The sequence below is a fragment of the Vigna umbellata genome, chromosome 11 (assembly GCF_029865625.1).
Source record: "Vigna umbellata cultivar VRB3 chromosome 11, Vumbellata_1.0, whole genome shotgun sequence".
NCBI classification, from domain to species: domain Eukaryota; kingdom Viridiplantae; phylum Streptophyta; class Magnoliopsida; order Fabales; family Fabaceae; genus Vigna; species Vigna umbellata.
Genome location: NC_142175.1, coordinates 29,576,564 through 29,597,815, shown reverse-complemented (window position 1 = coordinate 29,597,815; position 21,252 = coordinate 29,576,564). Strand labels below are relative to the sequence as shown.

The following is a 21,252-nucleotide window of genomic DNA, read 5'->3' as shown; positions in this document are numbered from 1 at the left end:
ATATAAGTATAAATAAACATGTACACTTAAAAAACTTATTTATCATAATTATTAAAATAAAAAATTATTAAATTTATATTATAGTTATATTTTGTTAAATTTATAAATAGTGAATAATATTACTGATAACTAATCTCCGTACATACAATTAAATAAAAAAATATACTGGACTTTACCTAATTATCAGAAAAAAGGTGAACACTGACTAATTGTGATGTCGGAATCCAAATCCCAAGAAACATTTAAGCTACAGTTTGACCTTATCTGTTTGGACACGTGGCGGACATGTTTTTCTTTTTAATTTAATTTTATCACATTATATACAAATTAAAAATATGCAACATGATGATGATAATCAAGTGGCCAAGTGGTTATTACACAGATAGTGTAAAGAATGTTAACAGTGTTGACTTTGTCTGGTGTTGTTGACCTACGATATGACTGAGATTTTCAACGGCTGTGATTAATTGATGAACTCGCGTGTGACCCCTTGAGGCCCATTGGGGCCCACTTAGTTGGTGTCTCCGGAATAAGGGCAAAGACTGGGTGGTCCATGGGCTTGTTTGGAAGTTAAGAATCCAATAATAAATGGGTCATGGGCACTTGATTGTATATTTTATTAGAAAGAGTGTTGAGTGATGAGATTGGGGTAGGAGAGCCAAAATGGGAAAAAGATAAGATTCATTTATTCATGTTTTGTTGAAATTATTAATTGGTTAAAAGTTATTGAGTAAGATCCAAACAGTGAAGTTTCATGTGAAGGAAGCTAACCAAGTAGTTTCATCTTTGTCATAAATTAGGTTTTGTTGTTAATATTTTTTAGGGAGTGTCATAGACAAGAGGCTATTCATGTGATTTTTAAATTTAGGAAAAGGGTAAAACTAGCTAAAGCAACCTTAGTTTCTTTTGCTAATAAGTTAGGTTGGGATAATAAATTTCTTTAGAAAAAAAATAATTTTGGTTCTTAAATATACCTAATTTATAATTATCTCCAATTTTAGTTTATTAATTTTTAAAATTAAATATATTTTTTTTCCTTAACTTTTAGTGTAAGTTGGAGTTAGTTCTTTTTGAAACTCTAATACAATTTAGTTTCTCGTGTAAATTTAGATATTTTAACTAAATTTTATTAAACATATGTTTGACATTTCAAACATATATTAGGATAGAATTTGAATTGTTTATATTATCAAAAATATATTTAAAACTTCAAATAAATTTAAAAAATTTTGGTTATAAAGAGTAAATTTATCTAATTTTAAATATGAGAAACTAAATTAATTCAATTTTTTTTAAAAATATACTAATTCTAATTTTACTAAAAATTAGAGAACAAAAACTTATATAACCCTAATTTTTATGTACGTGATTTTTATTGTACGTGATTTTGAACTTATATCATTATAGTTTATTTTGTTGAAAATATAACTTCAGTGTCTTACCAGTTTTCTTTTCATCAATTTAGTTCCTTATACCTCTAAATTAAATAAATTCACTTAATAATAAAAATCTCTCAAATGTTAATGAAGTTTAATATATTATACTGACCCTTCAACATCTGTCAATTATTTATCACTAATCCACAAAGAAACTAAAATATAAATTTTTAAAAGATTAAATATACTTTTAATTTTTAAATTTTGATGTAAAATTAAAATTCATTCATTTTTAATTTTAATAAAATTTAGTATCTAAAATTCGAAAAAGAATAAATATAATTTTCTTATATAATTATTGATTTAATTTTTTTAACTTATCTAATTATATTTCACACTAACATAAGTTGTTTATTGTTTTTAGCATATTTTAATTTAAATATTAACATAAAACGTTTTTTAACCTATAAAAAAATTTAACGACACTAATTTATTTATTAATAAATTTTTTAAAAATATATTAAAATTAAAAAATATATTTTCACATTTAATTTTAGAAACCACTCACACACATATATATATATATATATATATATATATATATATTGTAACATCACATTCATACAATATAAATACTATACAGGAACTATCACATAGTTAATAATATAGAACAATTAACAAAACAAGAAAAATATAGAAAACTCAATTACATTTATCTAATATAACTATAAATTAGACTTTATATACAATTTTTTTAAAACAAGACTATATATAAAGTTTTAGAATTAAACATTATCTGCATCTCCTTCCCACGCTTGCTCTATAGAGACATCATCACCCTTTGCTTATACTCACTAGATGATAATAGCCAAGACAATGACACACAACAAGATACCAATATGAAACAAACAAAAGGGTAAGCTAGTGATACAAAACAAATCATAATATACATTAACATTTCATACACGAGACATACTTCACACAAAGCAATCCAAACATCTTAATCATACCAAGACCTAGACTGAACTATTTGGATTTAGTATGAATGTCGAGCTATGGCGGATCATGCACTTGTGGTGGTCTCTATTGCTCTACAAAGTCATTGCCAATAGGTTTCACCCTACCACACTCACAAGGTTAGTTTGTATCATGTCTTAGGCCATACTGGAAGCATATAGACTGAGACCTCTTGCTACTCTCACCACATGTATCAATCCTCTCTATTTGAGAATTGATGATCATTACAGTGTCAGGATAACCCATAAAACTGAGCTTTCTACATTCATACCAATAATACTTTGATACAACCATAAAAATTTCTCTTTAGGACTCTTACACACCTCATTCCATTCAAACTGTTTCGACTGGATCCGAGCGGACCCCGTTAAAACATACGAAGGATCACGAACGATGAAGGCGGGCGGGCGATCTCGAAAGGTAGGGGCTGTCGGACGAACGGCGCAGCTGCTACGGATTTGGCGGACGCCTTTTCTCTAGGACGCTTTCTCTCCAGCTGGTGCAGACCGGGCGGACGGTACAATGACGGTCGAACGCTGTTGAAGACCGGACTGTCGAACGCGAACAATACCGGCTGGTGAACACTTTCTCCGTCAATGCGGAGCGAGAGGCTGCTAACGGACGTCCTCCTTCTCCTGGCGCTGCTCCACACCCCGAGTCGGGCGGACGTCCTCCTTCTCCTGGCGCTGCTCCACACTCCCAGTTGGGGAGGGACCGGGTACCTGCCAAAGGCACTCCGACGCTCAAGTCAGTAATATGACAGAGCGTTATATAATGCATGCATGTGTTGCGTTCTAAGCAATCTGTCCAAAACTCATACCTGAGACCTTTATTTATACTGATTGTAATGGGCTTTTACCTTTTAGGGGCCTGGAAACGGCCCAATGATACCTTAATCTTTATTAAGGACTTTAATGTGTCATTAGCATTTAACCATGTAATCAGCAAAGTGCGGGTCGGTTGGGCGGGCGTTCGGTTTATGAATGATGGGAAGCTCGTCCCTGATTCCTGGGCGGACGTCCGGCCCTTGAATGACTGGACGCTCGGTCCAGATCCTTGGGCGTTCGGTCCTGGTGCTCGGCCCGGATGGACGGTTAGTTCTGTCCCACTAAGTGGATGGACGTTCGGCCTTGGCGCTCGACCAGGGCGGACGTTCTTGTGTTATGCGAGTCGTCCTTGGTGGTCGTTCGACTTCGGTGCTTGACGAGGGTGAACGTTCGGCCTTGTGGCGCTCGAGCGGCCTTGGTCCTGATGGCCTTTTTGGGGTTTGGGCGTGCGTCCCATCTGTGGGAGGACGTTCGGTTCCTTGGATGGCTGGACGCTCATCCTTATTGCCATCTTGGTGGGCGGCATTGTTAGCCGTTCGCTCGATCTATGCTAGGAGGACCTATCAGTACACAAACATATGTTCCGAACCTTACCACAAATCATACAACAAACCATTATAACTTTTAAAACCATGCACGTAAAAGAAAGGATTTAAAACACCCAACAAGACTCAAACTCACTCGCCCAACAAATAGCCTATGCTTGCCCAGCAAAAAACAAAACAACAAGCCTCTCAAGCTAAGCGAGTTGGCTCGCTTAGACTCTACAACTCTCTACCAAATACCCTAAATACTCGGCGAGCGAGCTCCTCCACTTTTAACCACATCCAACACAGTCAAGACATCTCAACAACACCATTCATCACATAATTGAAGTTTAACACAGGATCATTCAACATCAATAATCATCATGTGATTCAATTAACTCATTCAACAACATTTCACAGTAACTAACACTTTAAGCATAACATTCATGATCTACAAACCACACACCCTAAACACTATCAATTTGTACTTTATAAATTAACAAAAATAAGAACTAGCTTCCTTTACCTCAAACAGAACTACTACAACTCTAAGAACACCCAATAGTTGCTTCAAACCTAAGGAACTCTAGAAATGCCAACAAATCATCAAATTGTGATCGGAGTGAGTCCTTAGGACCTCAAATTAACAAAGAACCAGGAATAGAATATCAATGACACATGTGAAAGGGTTCCTAAGCATGATTATGGACAAAAAACAAAAAGAAAAAAGGGATAGAAACTTTATTGCTCTAAATCAGAAATTGATCGGAAGGTTACCCAACTATAATCTCCTAGATCGTCAAGTAAAGGATTGAGGAATTAAATTTATCAGAGAGAAAGTAAAAAAAACTCAAAAAACGAGTTTTAGAGAGATAATTTGTGTTTTAAATAATGAGATAAGTTTAAAAAATTCTATTTATATTATTAAATTATTTTAAAATTAAAATATTCAATCTCATTATTTTAAAACATATATTAACTCTAATACTCTATTTGATAGATTCTTATATATATTTAACACATTCTTAGACTCAAGAAATTAGATTGGAATAAAATATTGAAACTATCAACAAAATTATACTTGAAGAAAAGAATAGGAAGAAGTAATATTCTTCCCAAGTGAAAGAGAAACAAAAGAATTAATTAGTAAGAAAAGTTAAGTTCACCTCGGAAAAGCAAAAAAGAAAGATGCCCAAAAAATTTAGACAATCGCTTATTGAACAGTAATCATTGTTTATGAAGAAATACTTAACATTAATTATTTCACTTGTATAGTTTATTCACTTGTTGATCTAGTTGATATTTATTTAGCCTAGTTGGCCCATTAGGTATAAGACCAAGTTCATTTAATCTAATTTATTATTTTGGAAAATGAATTGATGTGGAACACTGATGTAGCACTGATTGAAAGCTAAGTCATTCATTATTTGTTGCGTGGCTAAGAAGGGGACACTCTAAGCTTTTTTAAATAAAATACATGTTTTGTCATTTTCAGTCTTGCAATTTTATGCAAAATTCCAAATTACCCTTACCGAAATACATTATTACTCCACCAATCTTCCACTTGTATTCATCAAAGGTAATCCATTTTTGTTAATATTGAAACATTTAATATATAAAAAAATCTCATCAAATAGAACGTATTCTTAATTTATATTCAATATAAGTAAAGATGTTAAATGAGTTTAAGATCATGAAAGAATCTAATTTTTTATCGGGTTTAATTATATTAGTTTAAAAAAATTCATCTTTTAAAATGTAAGTTGTAAGTCAAGTTTAACTTGATTCATTTAATTTATTTCAATTCGAGTTAAATGTATTTGTTATCCATCAATAACGATAATTTATAATGTTTTTATTATTGTTTGTTTAATTTTTTGTTATGATTATTTATTGTAAGTTGATAATTTAATATTTTTAAATATTATTTCTTTTCGTATTATGTTTAATAGTCTCATATTGTTTAGAAGTCGAGACAAAAAATAATTTGAATATTCTTTTTATTTTTTAAATGTTTTTTAAAGATAAAACTGTGATGGAATTTTGAGTTTCAAAACGGACAATATTTTAGATGATGAAAGATGATAGACCCTATCGATATCACTCAATGAATTTGAAATAAAAAATAACTCGTTTCGTACTCAATTCAAATAAATCAATGAAACATGTTAAACAGTTTTGACACTCGAATAAATTAAAAAATAATTATATAAGTTAAAGGAAAATAATATCTATTAAAATAGTTAAACCTAAATAACAAAAAATGTTTACATTAAATCAAATTTAACAATACAATTAAAGGTCTCAATTTTCTATTTTCTTTTATCAAATAATAACATTCATTATTTAAGTAAACTCTTCCACATAGCATATAATAAATATGACTTAGAATCAATCACCACTTACATAAGATATAACTTTATGAAATTAAAGACTATAAAGATAAGATGAATGCTTTACATGTCTTAATTGCATCCTTGGAAGCACCAACACATAGGCCCACAATCACCTCTATATCTTTAGCTTTGTCAAACAAGTTAATCCATCTTGCCAATAGCAAAAATTCATCAAATGACACATTATTTGAAAACACGTTTTATACTCGCATTGAGATATACGAAGCAAAAAAATAAATAAATTAGTTTTTATATATGAAACTGAAAAGAAAACTCTATAGATAAAGAAACAAACATGTGCTTAATGGGTGAATAGTTGCTAATAGTTTCGTTAACCTGATGGGTGAAGATGAGTTTGGATTCATTTAACTTGAGTTAAGATCTTATATTCTCTTCAAAAGTATTTTTTTTAATAATTATATATTACTTAAAATAAAATCAGTTAATAGATAATATTTTACCAAACATGATATTGTATTTATCATGGTCCATTGTAATATTATGTGTTTTAAAATGTATTATAATGCGTTCTGCAATATATTTTATTACATATAATATTAAAATCAATATGTTTTATCAAAAACATCAAATTAACTGTCATATATTTTACAGTCAGTTTTTTTTTTTAAAAAATCCCCTTTCCTCTGTGATAGAAAATGTCTAGCATTTAAGAAACTAAGGTATTTTAATTTTAGAGAAAATTCTTCAACTTATAAAACAACAGTCGTTTTATTTTCTTATTAATAAAAAAGTTGTAAGAATAAAATTAAAAAGAAGTAAACCAATTTACCTTTTATAAACTGAATACTAAATAATTAAATGCTAAAATAATCGATAAGTACAAACTCCGATAATATAAATAGCAAGTTTGCTCTCTTAATTTTATGGCAATTACTTTCTACACCCTGTCATTTTCTTCTTATAAGCTACTTCTATTACTGGAATTTATTTTTCCGCCCCATCCTTTTAATAAAAACATTTTCCGGAAGTGGTGAGATGTGAAATTTGATAGAGTGCAGGAAGCTTTAGCCTAATTTTATTACTCATATTTACATCTTATCACTCATCATAATTGATGACTTCCCCAATATGAAGATGTCTTTTTTCTAACATAACTCTTCTAAATGGGCTTTCACTATTTTGGGCTTACAATGGATCCGATCAATCAAACTCGTCTCAAAGTATCTAGTGGTCATTGATATTATAATTATTATTTTTTATTAAAGTACACTAACCAGTACTATTAAAGCATGTTTGATGTTAAATTAAAATATATATTATTATTATTATCATTAACCATTTTCTAAAATATGTTTAACTATATTTCAACTTCACTTTAACGAAGTTGAAAAGGTAATGAATTCGCACAATAGCCTACTTTTTGCAGTGCAAGGTTTCATGGCATGCAGGAATGAGGAGTTTAAGGTTGGAGACGTTGAAAGGAGAGAATGCAGACTCATTGGTGACGAAACTTGCACCGAAGAATGTTTTTGTATTATAAATATTGAATTTATTATTATTATTATTACTTTATTTATTCTAGCCATGATAATTTCATTAGATTACTAGCTTATTTAATTTAAATACAAGAAACTGTGAATTATGTGACCATTTTATGTTTTGGATGTGTTCTTAATTTTTCTATCAATAAATAAGAAACCTGAAACTAATCGAGTTTTGAAAGCGATTGAAAAGATAATAACTGTCAAATTAAGGCCAACTAAATGGACAAGAAAATGAGGATGACAACAATTAATAAAGAAAATGTTTCATAATCAGCTGTGTATCTGGGCAGCATCTATTGTTAGCACAATTTTTGGGTTTAAATTAAATGCCTCATCTACGCTCTCTTATTAAAAAATTACATTCCTCAAAAGTTATTTGCAGTGACTGAACACTTCAATAAAAAATTGATCAGGGACACAATCAACCAAACCCAAATGGGAATATAGAAATACCAGGGTGAACAGAACCTCATCCTCCCGTCTGAAATATGATTTATGACTTGAAACAGATTTAGTTCATTATGTCAGCCTTCTACTTGTTCTTACAACAACATGGATTCTGGATTTTCAATATAGCCTTTGAATGCTTTTAACCATTCGGCACCAATTGCACCTGAACAGAACAAGTGTATTGTTGGCATGCTTTACCACAAAATTATCTTAATTTTTAGTAAAAAAAACATTGAAGATTAAGAATAATTACCATCTATAACACGATGATCACAGCTGAGGGTCACAGACATGAAAGAACCAAATTTGAAGTCTTCGGCACCTGATCCCGGAATGACTCTCCTCTCAGCTGCTCGTGTAGTCAGCAAGCAACACACGAAGATAATCATTAAGAGAGAAGTGATTGCAGTTGATATAAGAAATAAAAGGGGGAAATGACAAAACTGTTCTTACCAGATCCAACTGCAAGAATGCCCGACTGAGGAGGATTGATGATTGCGCAGAATTGTTTGACACCAAATGGCCCTCCCAGGTTAGACACTGTAAATGTACCTCCCTGTAATGCAATTCAACCCAAGAATTTATAAACCAGCCCAAGAAGTCTTTATTCACAGTTGAATTAATATAGACGTCAAACTCCAATAACCTCATAATCTTGGGGTTTCAAGCTGTTTTCTTTGGCTTTCTTTGCCAATTGTTTGACCTCCTCCCCTATTGTAGAGAGGCCTTTCTTGTCTGCATCCTGCATATATTATGAATAGGTCAAAATGACGACCCGTGATTGGAATATAGGCTATAATTGTATTTCAAATACTAGAAAAAGGCCCTTGCTCACCCTGATAACTGGAACAAAGAGCCCATTATCAGTCTGCACTGCTACATTAATATTCACATTATTATACCTGCACAAAAACAAAATAAGAAACGTAACAATTAAAGTAATTCACAAATTTGAAGGCAGTGTTACATAAAAAACTAAAGACTTACTGGCGAATATAATCATTTGTCCATGAACTGTTACATTGAGGAACTTTGCGGAGAGCCAATGCAGAAGCCTAAAATAAAAAGCACAGGTATAAAACTTAGTTTCCTGTACTATTTTTACAGTGCTGGCAATGAGGTTGAACTTGAGTGATAAAATTTATTCTTGAATGAAGTGCAAATCTATCTCAATATGTTTGATTCTTCCGTGAAATATTAGATTTAAGGCCATATGAAGAGCAACTTTGTTATCACAAATGAGAGACACTTGTGTAACTTTCCCAAACCTTAGTTCTTTAAACAACTGATTGAATCGAATAACCTCACAAGATGGAGTAGCTGTTTACCCATTTTTGGGGACTTGGTAAACAGAAAATTCGGGGATGTTATTATTCTCACTATTTGGTGTTATTTCAGTGTTATCCCATTTACATGATTTTGTACAGTGAGTATTATTGGCAAATACTTTTACATTATGAGCTGAAAGAAGTTGACTCTTCTAGTGATAGAATGACGTTGATTAGCCTTGCATTTGACCTTTGTTTTACTAAAATCTTTATCATTATAAGGGATTGATAGAAAAATCACAGGATTTAGGATTTTTTCACATGAGGGATCATGGCTACAGTATTTTAGCAGGTAAAGGTGATACATTCTATACCATGGAAGACAGAAAAATCATTTAAATTGCATTCAAGGTAAGCCAAGCACCCAACATATTTCATATTCTGCATAATAGTATTTTTCTCACAATCTGTTTAATAAAGTTAGTCTTTGAATTTGATTCTGTTTTACTTTGTCTTATAGCTTGAATTTATATTGATTGAGTATTTCTCTCAAGAATATAAATTTTATTTTATTTTGACTGTTGAATTTACACAACAGTAGGCAAGTCCTTGAAGTAACAATAATTAAATACTCATTGAAAACATTTCATCAATTGGTGTGTTACCAATTGTTTAACAACCAACAAAAAATACAATAATTGAGAATGAATTCTCCAAAAGCTAGCTCAAAGTATTAGGAGTATTTGGAACTATTAGAACAGATTGAGAATGAATTAAGTCTTTACTAGGACTATTAGACACCCGTCATGCCTAAGATCGAACATTAGACCATGACATTTGCTGGATTAGACATTTGTTGAATGCCCAAGTCATTATAAGGAATATTTTGCCCATATAACTAGTGATTCAGAAATCTCAACTATAACTACTCCACAAGCAAAGATGGAACTTTCCCATTCATTATAGGTCGTGAACGTACTAATGTAAAGCTTCTCCACCATTTTGGCATTAAATTTCATAGTTTGTTAGACAAAATGATTTAAGAGTCTATGATCTAAATGTAGCCAAAGAGAGACAACAGGGGTCCCTTGTAGGAAAATCAGTCCGTTTAAGTCAAGACTTAGACATTTATTTCTAAGCAAACATCAAACAAGAGAAAAGTCATTTAATATGATTTTAGCTGGCATAAAGCATTCCACAAGTATTATTTCTTAGATAAGATGTTGACCTTCCCTACTTATTAAGCACCAAATAAGCAACCAAGAAGACAAGAAGAGATATAATGTCAGATAAAAATCCAATACCTTGATTACAAGGTCATTAACTGATATGCGGGAGCCACCAGAGGCTTCTTGCAATGAATTGAGTTTGCTCCGCAGACTGCAGACAAAGTGTCCAATTATAAGAAATATGTATGGTAGGTAAAGCTTTCAAATATTGATTATAGAGACTTACCTCATGAGTTTATCAACACATGCATCCACTGTTAAATAGTAATGAGGAATAGTTTGCTTTGATAATAATAGCCGTGAAGCTGTGACCTGTAAAAATACATAGTTTTATTTAAAAACACCACTCATGCTTACACAACACAACATATATTAAGATCAGAACTTACATAGAAGTGAACACACAGAAGGAGAAAATAAAATATGCCAGAAGTTCTGACCAAAAGTGCCAAGAAGCCGTATGAAACTATGTCCATAACAAAATTGGAACATCATTTGACATGGTCCAAAAACTGGTCTTTGATTTACACTTGAAACAGAAATATAATCTAATAAAAGTACAGGACTTCTTCAGCAATTTACCTTCCGTATCTGAGAGACAGGAATGTCGATATAATCAAGAGCTGCATCCGTTGTACCCTTGGCCTTTGAGGGTGCGGAAACTTGACTAGAAGCTGCATCAGAAGCTAAAGAGGGGTTATAATATAATCAATTTAATCAGCCACACGTGCTAAGACATCCTAGAGCAAGCAAGAAAAAGTGAGGAATTCTCTACCATAACAATGAAGTGTTCCATTGTAATAAGCACAAATACAAACAAATTAATATATAAAAAGATAGAATTATACCCAAGAAATCTTCAATATCAGCCTTCACAATGAGTCCTTCATGTCCTGTTCCTTTAATGCTAGAGAGAGGCACCTACATCAGTGAGGGAAATTAATTATCTAGGTCTTTTCCTGAAAGATCTTCAACCATATAATTTGTTATTGATAACTCACATTTTTCTCTTCAGCCAACTTTCTAGCAAGAGGACTAGCAAATACACGATCTCTAGATGGAGTTGGCGCACTAGGTTTGGAAACCTTTGCCCCAGGTTCTCGAGCAGACTCCTCTGCCACCTCCTTCTTAGGTGGGGATGGTGCAGATGTTTCTTCGGCAGGAGATGCACTTGATTCAGACGCTGAAGCTTTGTAATCTTTAAACTTGGCAATATCTCCCTCATCTTCAACAGTTATGGCGATTACCTATCAAAGAAATTCTTTATGTTACCAATAGTGATGCCTTCCATATGTCGATAAAGTCCGGAGTGTAAAAAATATATTTTTTCTTGCAATTTCAAACTGGGACAAAAAATAAAAAGTCATTTTCAAAAAATAAATTCTTTTTTGAAGGTTTGTAATCTTTAAACTTGGCAATATCTCCCTCATCTTCAACAGTTACGGCGATTACCTATGAAAGAAATTCTTTATGTTACCAATAGTGATGCTTTCCATATGTCAATAGAGTACGGAGTGTAAAAAAAATATTTTTTTCTTGCAATTTCAAACTGGGACAATAAATAAAAAGTCCTTTTCAAAAAAGAGAGGAGGGGAGAGCTAGAAGACATCAATACCTCACCAACTTTAATTTCTTTTTCCCCATCTCCATGAACTATCTTGGCCAGATAACCTTCTTCCATACTTTCCATTTCAACAGTAGCTTTATCCTTCATATGAAATACATTTATATCAATGTTCACATAAGAACCTTAACAGAGGTATGCTATGAGCCAAGTCTCTGGTACAAGAACCATACAGTTTCAACTTCACAGAGCACTTCACCAGGAGAAACTTTATCACCTTCTTTCTTCAACCATCTTGCAATGTTACCCTGTATATAATTGGGAATTCTTTAGGAGAAACCACGACCCAGGATATGACAATATAATTTGATTCAGACAAGTAGAAACCTCTGTCATTGTAGGTGAGAGAGAAGGCATTCCAATTTCCTGGTGGGGGGGTAGATCTGAAATATATATTCACCAGTGTTGGTGATTAAATCAATAAGTAAACTATTATTTATATAGTCTCAAAACATAACATTCCATCAAACAAAAACAAAGAAAAAGGGAAGCTTAAGGAGAGGGGTAAGACTGTGGAAACTGTTGGAAAGATACAATTCTTGTATCCTAAAAACAATATTTTTAAGTTTAGGGTTTAATCAATTGCATGACATCTCCTGTAAGGAAACACAAATGATAGAGAAGGATAAGCTGCGGCATATGTGAAAAGACTCATAACTGTTGACAAGTTAAAGAAACATTACATTTAATCTTGTAATGTTAGAACGATGTAAAACCATTCACGCTTGTATCTCCACCAAAAAAAGCTTAAGATTAGAACACCTATTACTACATAAAGTGGTCGAGAGTTTCAACTTTCCACTCTATTCTTAAATAAGTTGAACGTGGCACAAGGTAAATCATGTCTGTGCACAGTGCATTGTCCATGCTTCATGCTGAAAGAGTTCTTTTGTGTAGGGGAGATTAGTGATATAGATCATCCTTTTACCCCTAGCTAACTACTTCTTTTACAGGATTATTAGGCCATCTCCAACCCAATGTCCCCCTTTTTTATCATTACACATCACTTGTTTTTACATTTTATAATTTAAGAAGTTCATCTCTCCAACCTAGTCAATAATGCATCTTATTTCTATTTTTTTGTCTAAATATTACCTTATATATTGTTAAAAGCTATTTTTTCAGCGCACTTACACAATGTGCTTGATGCCTGACTAGGCCCACCGGTTGCTTTTAACAAAAGCACAGTTCTTAACTGGTAAAAATTGCACTCCGTAACCAATGGAGATGCCCTTAGCATATTATAAAAAAAACCCATTTAAAAAAGTTGCAGCTCAATCCAAGGTCAATGACACTAGTGAGTAGTTAGAAACACTGGCCAAGATTAGCAGAGGTAGTAGCTCTACATTTGCAATTCGCATCTGAGTACATTTCTCCTTCTATTTATAATTTACAAATAAATAAAAAATAACATCACAGGAGAAAAGATGTGGTGGGTTAAATGCAGCCTGAAATGTCCAACACACATCTTCCATTTCAATCAAATTTCAAAATTCAATTTAACAGCCAAAGATCCATTGGATGTACCTGAGGCTGACGCATAGCATCTCCTTGACAACACCTGTGAACTTCTTTTTGAGGACACGGTTGATTGAAAATAAAAGAGTTACTGTCAATCCCTTTTGAAAATAGCTATACTCAAGGAAAAAACTAAAATTACTATAACATAAAGTGACATACTGCGAAATCACTCCAGTGAACCCAGACCCGATAATGGAACCCCTTTTAATGCTAGCAACGGAGATGTTTCTCTTCTGCGTACCAAATGAACTTTTATATCAAAAAGAAAATACAAGTCAGGTGAAATATACATATGCGAGGAAGTGAAAAGCAATAGAGTAGGCAAAGAAAAGAAAGGGAGATATTGAAGGCAGAAACAAATAAAGCTTGTCATATATTGTTTAATTTGGATGTAAATTTGCTCTACTCACAGTAAAGCCGGCGGCCGGTTCAAAGACACTGCTTCTTGTTGAAGACTCAGGGAGCCGAGTTTTCCACACATCTAAACAAATAACCAGCTACAACTATTAATATAGAAAAGAAAACTTAAGGTGCAGCATTCACCAGGCATTCAAATGGCTCCCAAACAACAGAATATGCTAATATCACTTCAAACCTCTTCAATACAAACTCTATGGTTACACTTATACTTGCTTCTCACTCACAAACACCTTAATTAAAAACACCAACAGGTTCCCAATACACCTATAGCAGATAAAGCATTCTACAGTATTCCCATTTAAAAATACGAAGTTCCACAGGAATGATTAATTAGATCAATCCAACACAAAATTCAAAATTCACAAATAAATCCGCTATGGATTCAGTTGCAATTGAGAGATAACCAAGAAACCAAGTTACCGCGGTTGCTATTGAGACAGGATTGAGCATCGCCGGAAAACCAACGCGCCAAGAGCGCGCGCTCGTTGTGCAGCAACTTCGAAGCATTTCTCACCTGAAACAAAAAAGCATTAAATAAACAGAAAACAAAAAGGATGGTACCGTGTGCTTGCATTAAAACGCGATAAACGATAATGATAGGCAGAGAGGTAGAATATATGATTCACCTTGGCGGAGTGACTGAGTAAATGCGATGCCATCGCCGATGAACGGAAGAGAAATGGAGAAATAGCGAGCTAAGGAAGAGTGGGTTTTAGGGTTCTTTTGGTGATAGATCCGATCAAGTGTATGTAAATGGCATGCTATGTGGTAGAAGCTATAGCTATGGAAGCATACCAACCCAATCAAGAATATTTTTTTTTTCTCTTCCTATAACTAAATTCTTCTACCTTTTTACTTGTCTTGTCTTTATATATTTTTATTATTACATGATTGTTAATAGTTTGTGCTAATTGTAAGAGAAAAACCGTAAAAAAACGTCTATATTTTATTTTATTTTTCACTTATTTATTTATTTCTGTGAATTTCAAAAACTTCATCATGTGTGAAAATAACGATATACTTTGAGACATGAAATTTTACATTCCTTTCGCACTGTTATTTTTTATTTTCATTTTTTGAAAAGAGTATAAAAATTATTTTCTTTATAATTAATTTATTATAATTAAAATAAATGTAAAAATGTGTTATTTTATCCTTATTCAAAAATAATTTATTCTTCTAATAAACTGATATAATACATATTATATATATATATATATATATATATATATATAAATGAAGTTATATTACCTTTTTACTTGTGACACCGGTCTAAATTTTTCAGTTTTTCTGTCATTTAATATTTATGACACTAATTTACGATGTTGTCCTTTATTTTTATTTAGATTTGTGCACTACTTACACAAATATCTATTTGTGTACGTATTTTATTTTCAATTTTGTTATTTTTGGTTTTTGTTGTTTTGTTGGATTATGATTGAACAAGATATTTCTTTTCATGAAATTATATATATATATATTAGTTTGTAACTATTATTGAATAATTATTATTGCTTATGATCTCCTATAGAAAAATATTTTGATAATTTATGGTTTTATGATGAAAAATCTGAAATGTTTAATAAAAGTATTTTTAGGATTACTGTTGTATATAATTTTTTTTTAAAATTTTAAATATATTAAAAATAAAGATAAAATTAATTTAAAATATATATAAGTAAAAATCTTATTTTATAAATTAATTTTATAAAATTAAAATAAAATTACAATTCATCTTTTAAAATTTTCGGAAAATTTTGGGAAATTCTTCGTCAATTAATAATAATTCATCTTTAAGGCAATAATAATAATAATAATAATAATAATAATAATAATAATAATAATAATAATAATAATAATAATAATAATAATAATAATAATAATAGTAGTAGTAGGTGTAGTAGGTGTCGTAATCGGAAAACTGTGCCAAGTTTGAAAACACAAACTCAGTTGATGGGACTAATGTCTCAAAGAAAATTATATGAATATTCTCGTGGGCAATGGTAGTATAGTTTGGAAGAAGGAGAACCTCTGTAATACGAAGGAGGAGAAATTATACGAAGGGTGTTCCTCGGTCCACCACCACCCTTCTCCCTCCATCTCGTCTTTTTTATTTTGCTCTTTAGTAATATTTTATTTTTAAAGTTATTATTTTTTAATTTTTAGTTACTTTCAATCCATTCTACTAATAACCTATTATCAGTCTTCTACATGAGCAAGAAACTTTTCTTTCAGTTTAACGTTGGACTTCTTCCTCTTTTTGTTTTACTGTAAAAATATGCGATGTAGTTTCATTCGATGGTATACTTAGTGAAATATTGCAAAGGTTGGTGGTGGTAGAAAGAATTGATCAAGCGGTGTCGGTCTCAGTGGTGCAGTGGTGCAGTGGTGCAGTGGTGCTTCCTCCATGTGCGTAATCAATTCTATAATAAACCCTAAAATAAAAATGTAAACTTTAAACGGAGGTGAGCATCTCCAACGGATGTCAAAATCCGTTTACAGTTTACATTTTTATTTTTATTTTAGATTTTGTTTTATTAGTTTATTCTTTTATATTAATTTTGGAGATATTTTAATAATTTAATTTAAATGTTTTGATTTATTATTTTTGAATATATTTTTGATGTATTTTAATAATGTATATTTATATTAGTTTATATTTTTTGTATTTTGCACGTTATATATAATTAGTTTTTAATTTAATGTTTTTATAAGATATATATTTTTTATATATGATTTTTGTATTCTTTAATTGTTTAACAATTTTATAATTATATAAAAAATTACTTATTACTTTATTTATATGAAATATATTATTTAATTATATTAATATTTTTATATTTGTTTGATTAATTATTAATTATGTTAATAAGGCTCATTATAATTTTATAGGTGATTATTATTTAAAATGGATGAATATCTTTATATGAATTCTAAATTGGTTGTAGTTTGAAATGCGATTTCTCTTCATTAATTAGCGAAGTTGTAGAGGGAGATTTAACAAATAAATTTACCACAGATGAAATATTTCATTCACGGGAGCACTTAATTCAATGGGTAAGAGGAATGACTTATGATTTATGATTTGTTGTGGTAATAGTAAGATCTGACATAGCTAATGGTGTATGGGAAAGAAAAACGTTCGTCATACTTGGATGTGAAAGAGGAGGAAAATATCGGAAATACAAGGCCGATGCGATGGCTAGTGCATACGACACTCGTAAATGTGAGTGTTCGTTTAGATTAAAGGGTAAACCATGTTGAGATGAGACCGGATGGGTGTTGAAGGTGATGTGTGGAAAACACAACCATGAGTTGGCTGAAACTTTAGTTGATCACCCTTGTGCTGGCAGGTTAAATACGAGTGAGCAGTCATTATTTGTTGATATGACAAAGAGTAAAGTTACACCTGCAAATATTTTATTAACACTCAAACAAAATAATGATCGAAATGTCACAACGATTAAACAAATCTACAACGCAAGGCAAGTGTATAAACAATCATTAAGAGGGTCCAGAACTGAACTACAACAACTTATGATGTTGTTGGATTGGGATAAGTACATCCACTGGAGTAGGTGCGCTGATGATTCAGAGGTTGTTACTGACCTGTTTTGTACACATCCTGGTGCGATCAAATTGTTAAACTCATTTAATGTTGTATTTTTTTATGGATTCCACATATAAAATAAATAGATATAGACTTCCGTTGCTTGAGATTGTGGATATGACGTCTACAGGGTTAACCTTCTCAGCCGCATTTGCTTTCCTGTCTACTAAAAGGCAGAGTACTTTCATATGGACTTTGGAAAAGCGAAAAGGTTTATTTTTAACATATGATGAGATCCAATGAGATCCAATGCATATCGAGAGACACACCCAATAAGTTTTCTATATTTGTAGCCTTTAAAATGGTCACTCGTGAGCAACAGACTACTTCCAAATGACGCCTTTCAGCTTTTCCAAAGCCCATGTAAAATTACCCTGCCTTTCAGTAGACAAGAAAGCAAATGTGGCTGAGAAGGTTAACCATGTAGACATCATACCCACAATCTCAAGTCACAGAAATCTATATCTATTTGTTTTATATGTGGAATCCATCAAAAATACAACATTAAATAAGTTTAACAATTTGACCGCATCAGGATGTGTTCAAAACAGGTTAGTAACAACCTCTAAATCATCAACACACCTACTCCAATGAATGTACTTATCCCGATCCAACAACATCATAACTTGTTGTAGTTCAATTATGGACCCTCTTAATGATCATTTATACGCTTCTCTTGAGTTGTAGATTTGTTTAGTCGTTGTGACATTTCGATCATTATTTTGTTTGAATGTTAATAAAATATTTGTAGGTGTAACTTTACTCTTTGTCATATCAACTAGTAATGACTGCTCAGTCGTATTTAACCTGCCGGCACAAGAGTGATCAACTAAAGTTTCAACCAACTCATGGATGTGTTTTCCACACATCACCTTCAACACCCATTCGGCCCCATCTGAATATGGTTTACCCTTTAATCTAAACGGACACTCACATTTACGAGCTCCGTGTACACTAGCCATCGCATCGGCTTTGTATTTCCGATATTTTCTCCTTCTTTCACATCAAAGTATGACGAACGTTTTTTTTCCCGTACATCGTCAGTAGCTATGTCAAATCTTACTATTAGCACAGCAAATCCTAAATTATAAGTCATCCCTCTTACCTATTGAATTAAGTCCTCCCGTGAACGAAATATTTCATTTGTGGTAAATTTATTTCTTAAATCTCCCTCTACATTTTCGCTAATTAATGAAGAGAAATCGGATTTCAAACTACAACCAATATAAGAATCTATATGAAGATATTCATCCATTTTAAATAATAATCACCTATAAAATTATAATGAGCCTTATTAACATAATTAATAATTAATCAAACAAATATAAAAATATTAATATAATTAAATAATATATTTCATATAAATAAAGTAATAAGTTATTTTTTATATAATTATAAAATTGTTAAACAATTAAAAATACAAAAATCATATATAAAAAATATATATTTTACAAAAATATTAAATTTAAAAACTAATTATATATAACGTGCAAAATACAAAAATATAAATATAAAATAATATAAATATACATTATTAAAGTACATCAAAAATATATTCAAAAATAATAAATCAAAACATTTAAATTAAATTATTAAAATATCTCCAAAATTAATATAAAAAAATAAACTAATAAAACAAAACCTAAAATAAAAATAAAAATGTAAATTGTAAATGGTAAATGGTAAACGGTAAACGGCGGTTTAAAGTTTACATTTTTATTTTAGGGTTTATTCTAGAATTGATTACGCACCTGGAGGAAGCACCACTGTAAGTACCACCGCACCACTGAGACCGACACCGCTTGATCAATCCTTTCCACCACACAATTCTCACTAAGTATACCACCGAATGAAACTACACCGTATATTCTCACAGTAAAACATAGAGAGAAAAGTTTCTTGCTCATATATGATACTACTAATAGGTCATTAGTGAAATGGGTTGGGAGTGGATAAAAATTCAAAAATAATAATTATAAAAATAAAATTTTATTTAAGGATAAAATAGCAAAAGAGTGGTGGTAAAGGGAGAAACACCCTTATTGCTAATTGCATCTAGAAACTTCTAAGATGTTTTTATTGCTAATTGCATCTAGAAACTTCTAAGATGTTCCCCGAATGGCCTATCGTAATATTCAATATGGAAAATACTTTCCGGAACTTAAAAGTAATAGGAACTGACCTGTTAAAACAATACAGAGACGGGGAAGTGGCAATTCAGCTGTCCACGGTGGACGGCGGCGATTCGCGGTCCAGCCTCGGGCGATGGCAATCCAGCAGTGATGAACAGCAACTACCTCATACAAACCCACAAAACCACCTGTATATATATATATATATATATATATATATATATATATATATATATATATATATATATATATATATAATACAATATCTTTTATGTATTCACCTTTTAAAATTAGTTTCGATTTTTATTTACTTTCTGCATTTAAACAAAAATTCTTTACAGTTACAATATTTAAATTATACGAAAAAAATTCCTTAAAATCGTCGTTATATATATATATATATATATATATATATATATATATATATATATATATATAATTTAAAAAATATCAGAAACACATTTGTTTGTTTATTTGTTTTGTTATTTTAATAATAAAACAATTGATAATGGTGATGTTAATTTTTTATTATTAGATAATTTATATATGACAAGAGATGTAAAATGAATGCCGTAACAATAACAATAAGAAAATATCTTTTTAACAATTTTTTTTATAACTTTTTTATAACAACTTATATGGCAGTTTGTGATTGGTTCATTTTAAATATACAAACCAATAAAATAGTGATACATAATTTATTGGCAAAAAATTGTTAAAAAAAAGTTGTTATATATCATGATCCATGACAATAATAAACAGTGGGTTCATGAAACTCCTGTGTGCAAATCATGATATACCTGTATGCAAATCATGATATATTAACAATATTTTAAGAAGATGTGTCACCACTTTATTGGTTTGATTGAATTTGTTTTCAAAACAATATTTGAAATAAATCAGATTACCAACCATATTAGTTATAAAAAAAGTTGTCAAAAGAAAAATTATTAAAAAAATGGGCGACTTAACAGCACCGTTTTAAACTTAGACATCCACATTTTCAATAGCTTTTATGAATATTTCCAAATATTTACCGTTCTCTTACGTTTATATATTATTTGAATCAATACAAACTATTTATATTTTTTTACGCCTTTCATTAAAAAATAATAATTTAACACACATAAATATATTTATTTTATATTCCTATTTATTTATTTTTGAAAATATAAAAATTTATTCTTTTATAACGATTTTATCATTAATCAATATAAATGTGCCGTTACTTTAAAAAAAAAACGGACACCTTCTTCAGGTACAACGAAATGTATAAGGAGTATCTAATCTAACGTATAAAATGAGAATTTAAAGGTTTTCGAGATCTCATATATAAACAAAAAGTACTGA

General features: G+C 31.0%; 1 protein-coding gene across 5 annotated transcripts; it reads right to left on the bottom strand.

The window, feature by feature from the left end:
* Positions 1 to 7,895: 7,895 nt before the first annotated feature.
* LOC124835633 (dihydrolipoyllysine-residue acetyltransferase component 2 of pyruvate dehydrogenase complex, mitochondrial-like) lies at positions 7,896 to 14,973 on the bottom strand. Of its 5 annotated transcripts, none has more exons than XM_088102474.1 (19): positions 14,787 to 14,973; positions 14,581 to 14,674; positions 14,151 to 14,221; positions 13,900 to 13,973; positions 13,747 to 13,787; positions 12,547 to 12,602; positions 12,393 to 12,467; positions 12,211 to 12,303; positions 11,597 to 11,842; positions 11,444 to 11,516; positions 11,178 to 11,281; positions 10,822 to 10,907; positions 10,671 to 10,746; positions 9,086 to 9,153; positions 8,934 to 9,000; positions 8,745 to 8,840; positions 8,552 to 8,654; positions 8,352 to 8,447; positions 7,896 to 8,261 (listed from the first exon to the last, which is right to left on the bottom strand). In XM_088102474.1, exons 1-19 carry the CDS (start codon positions 14,817 to 14,819, stop codon positions 8,191 to 8,193), a joined length of 1,623 nt encoding a protein of 540 aa, XP_087958600.1. In that variant the 5' UTR covers positions 14,820 to 14,973; the 3' UTR covers positions 7,896 to 8,190. The 5 variants fall into 5 exon arrangements, with proteins under 5 accessions (XP_087958600.1, XP_087958599.1, XP_087958601.1 ...); XM_088102473.1 differs by having other exon boundaries at positions 13,747 to 13,790; positions 14,787 to 14,972; XM_088102475.1 differs by having other exon boundaries at positions 11,178 to 11,269; positions 13,747 to 13,790; positions 14,787 to 14,972.
* Positions 14,974 to 21,252: the final 6,279 nt, after the last annotated feature.

What these genes read in the sequence shown, in the direction of transcription:
- LOC124835633 (XM_088102473.1), bottom strand. Translation starts at nt 14,819, where the DNA reads ATGGCATCGCATTTACTCAGTCACTCCGCCAAG. An exon ending in TGTGTTGATAAACTCATGAG is followed by an intron (nt 10,747 to 10,821) that starts GTAAGTCTCTAT and finishes CTTTGTCTGCAG; the next exon opens with TCTGCGGAGCAAACTCAATT. An exon ending in CATTCTTGCAGTTGGATCTG is followed by an intron (nt 8,448 to 8,551) that starts GTAAGAACAGTT and finishes CTACACGAGCAG; the next exon opens with CTGAGAGGAGAGTCATTCCG.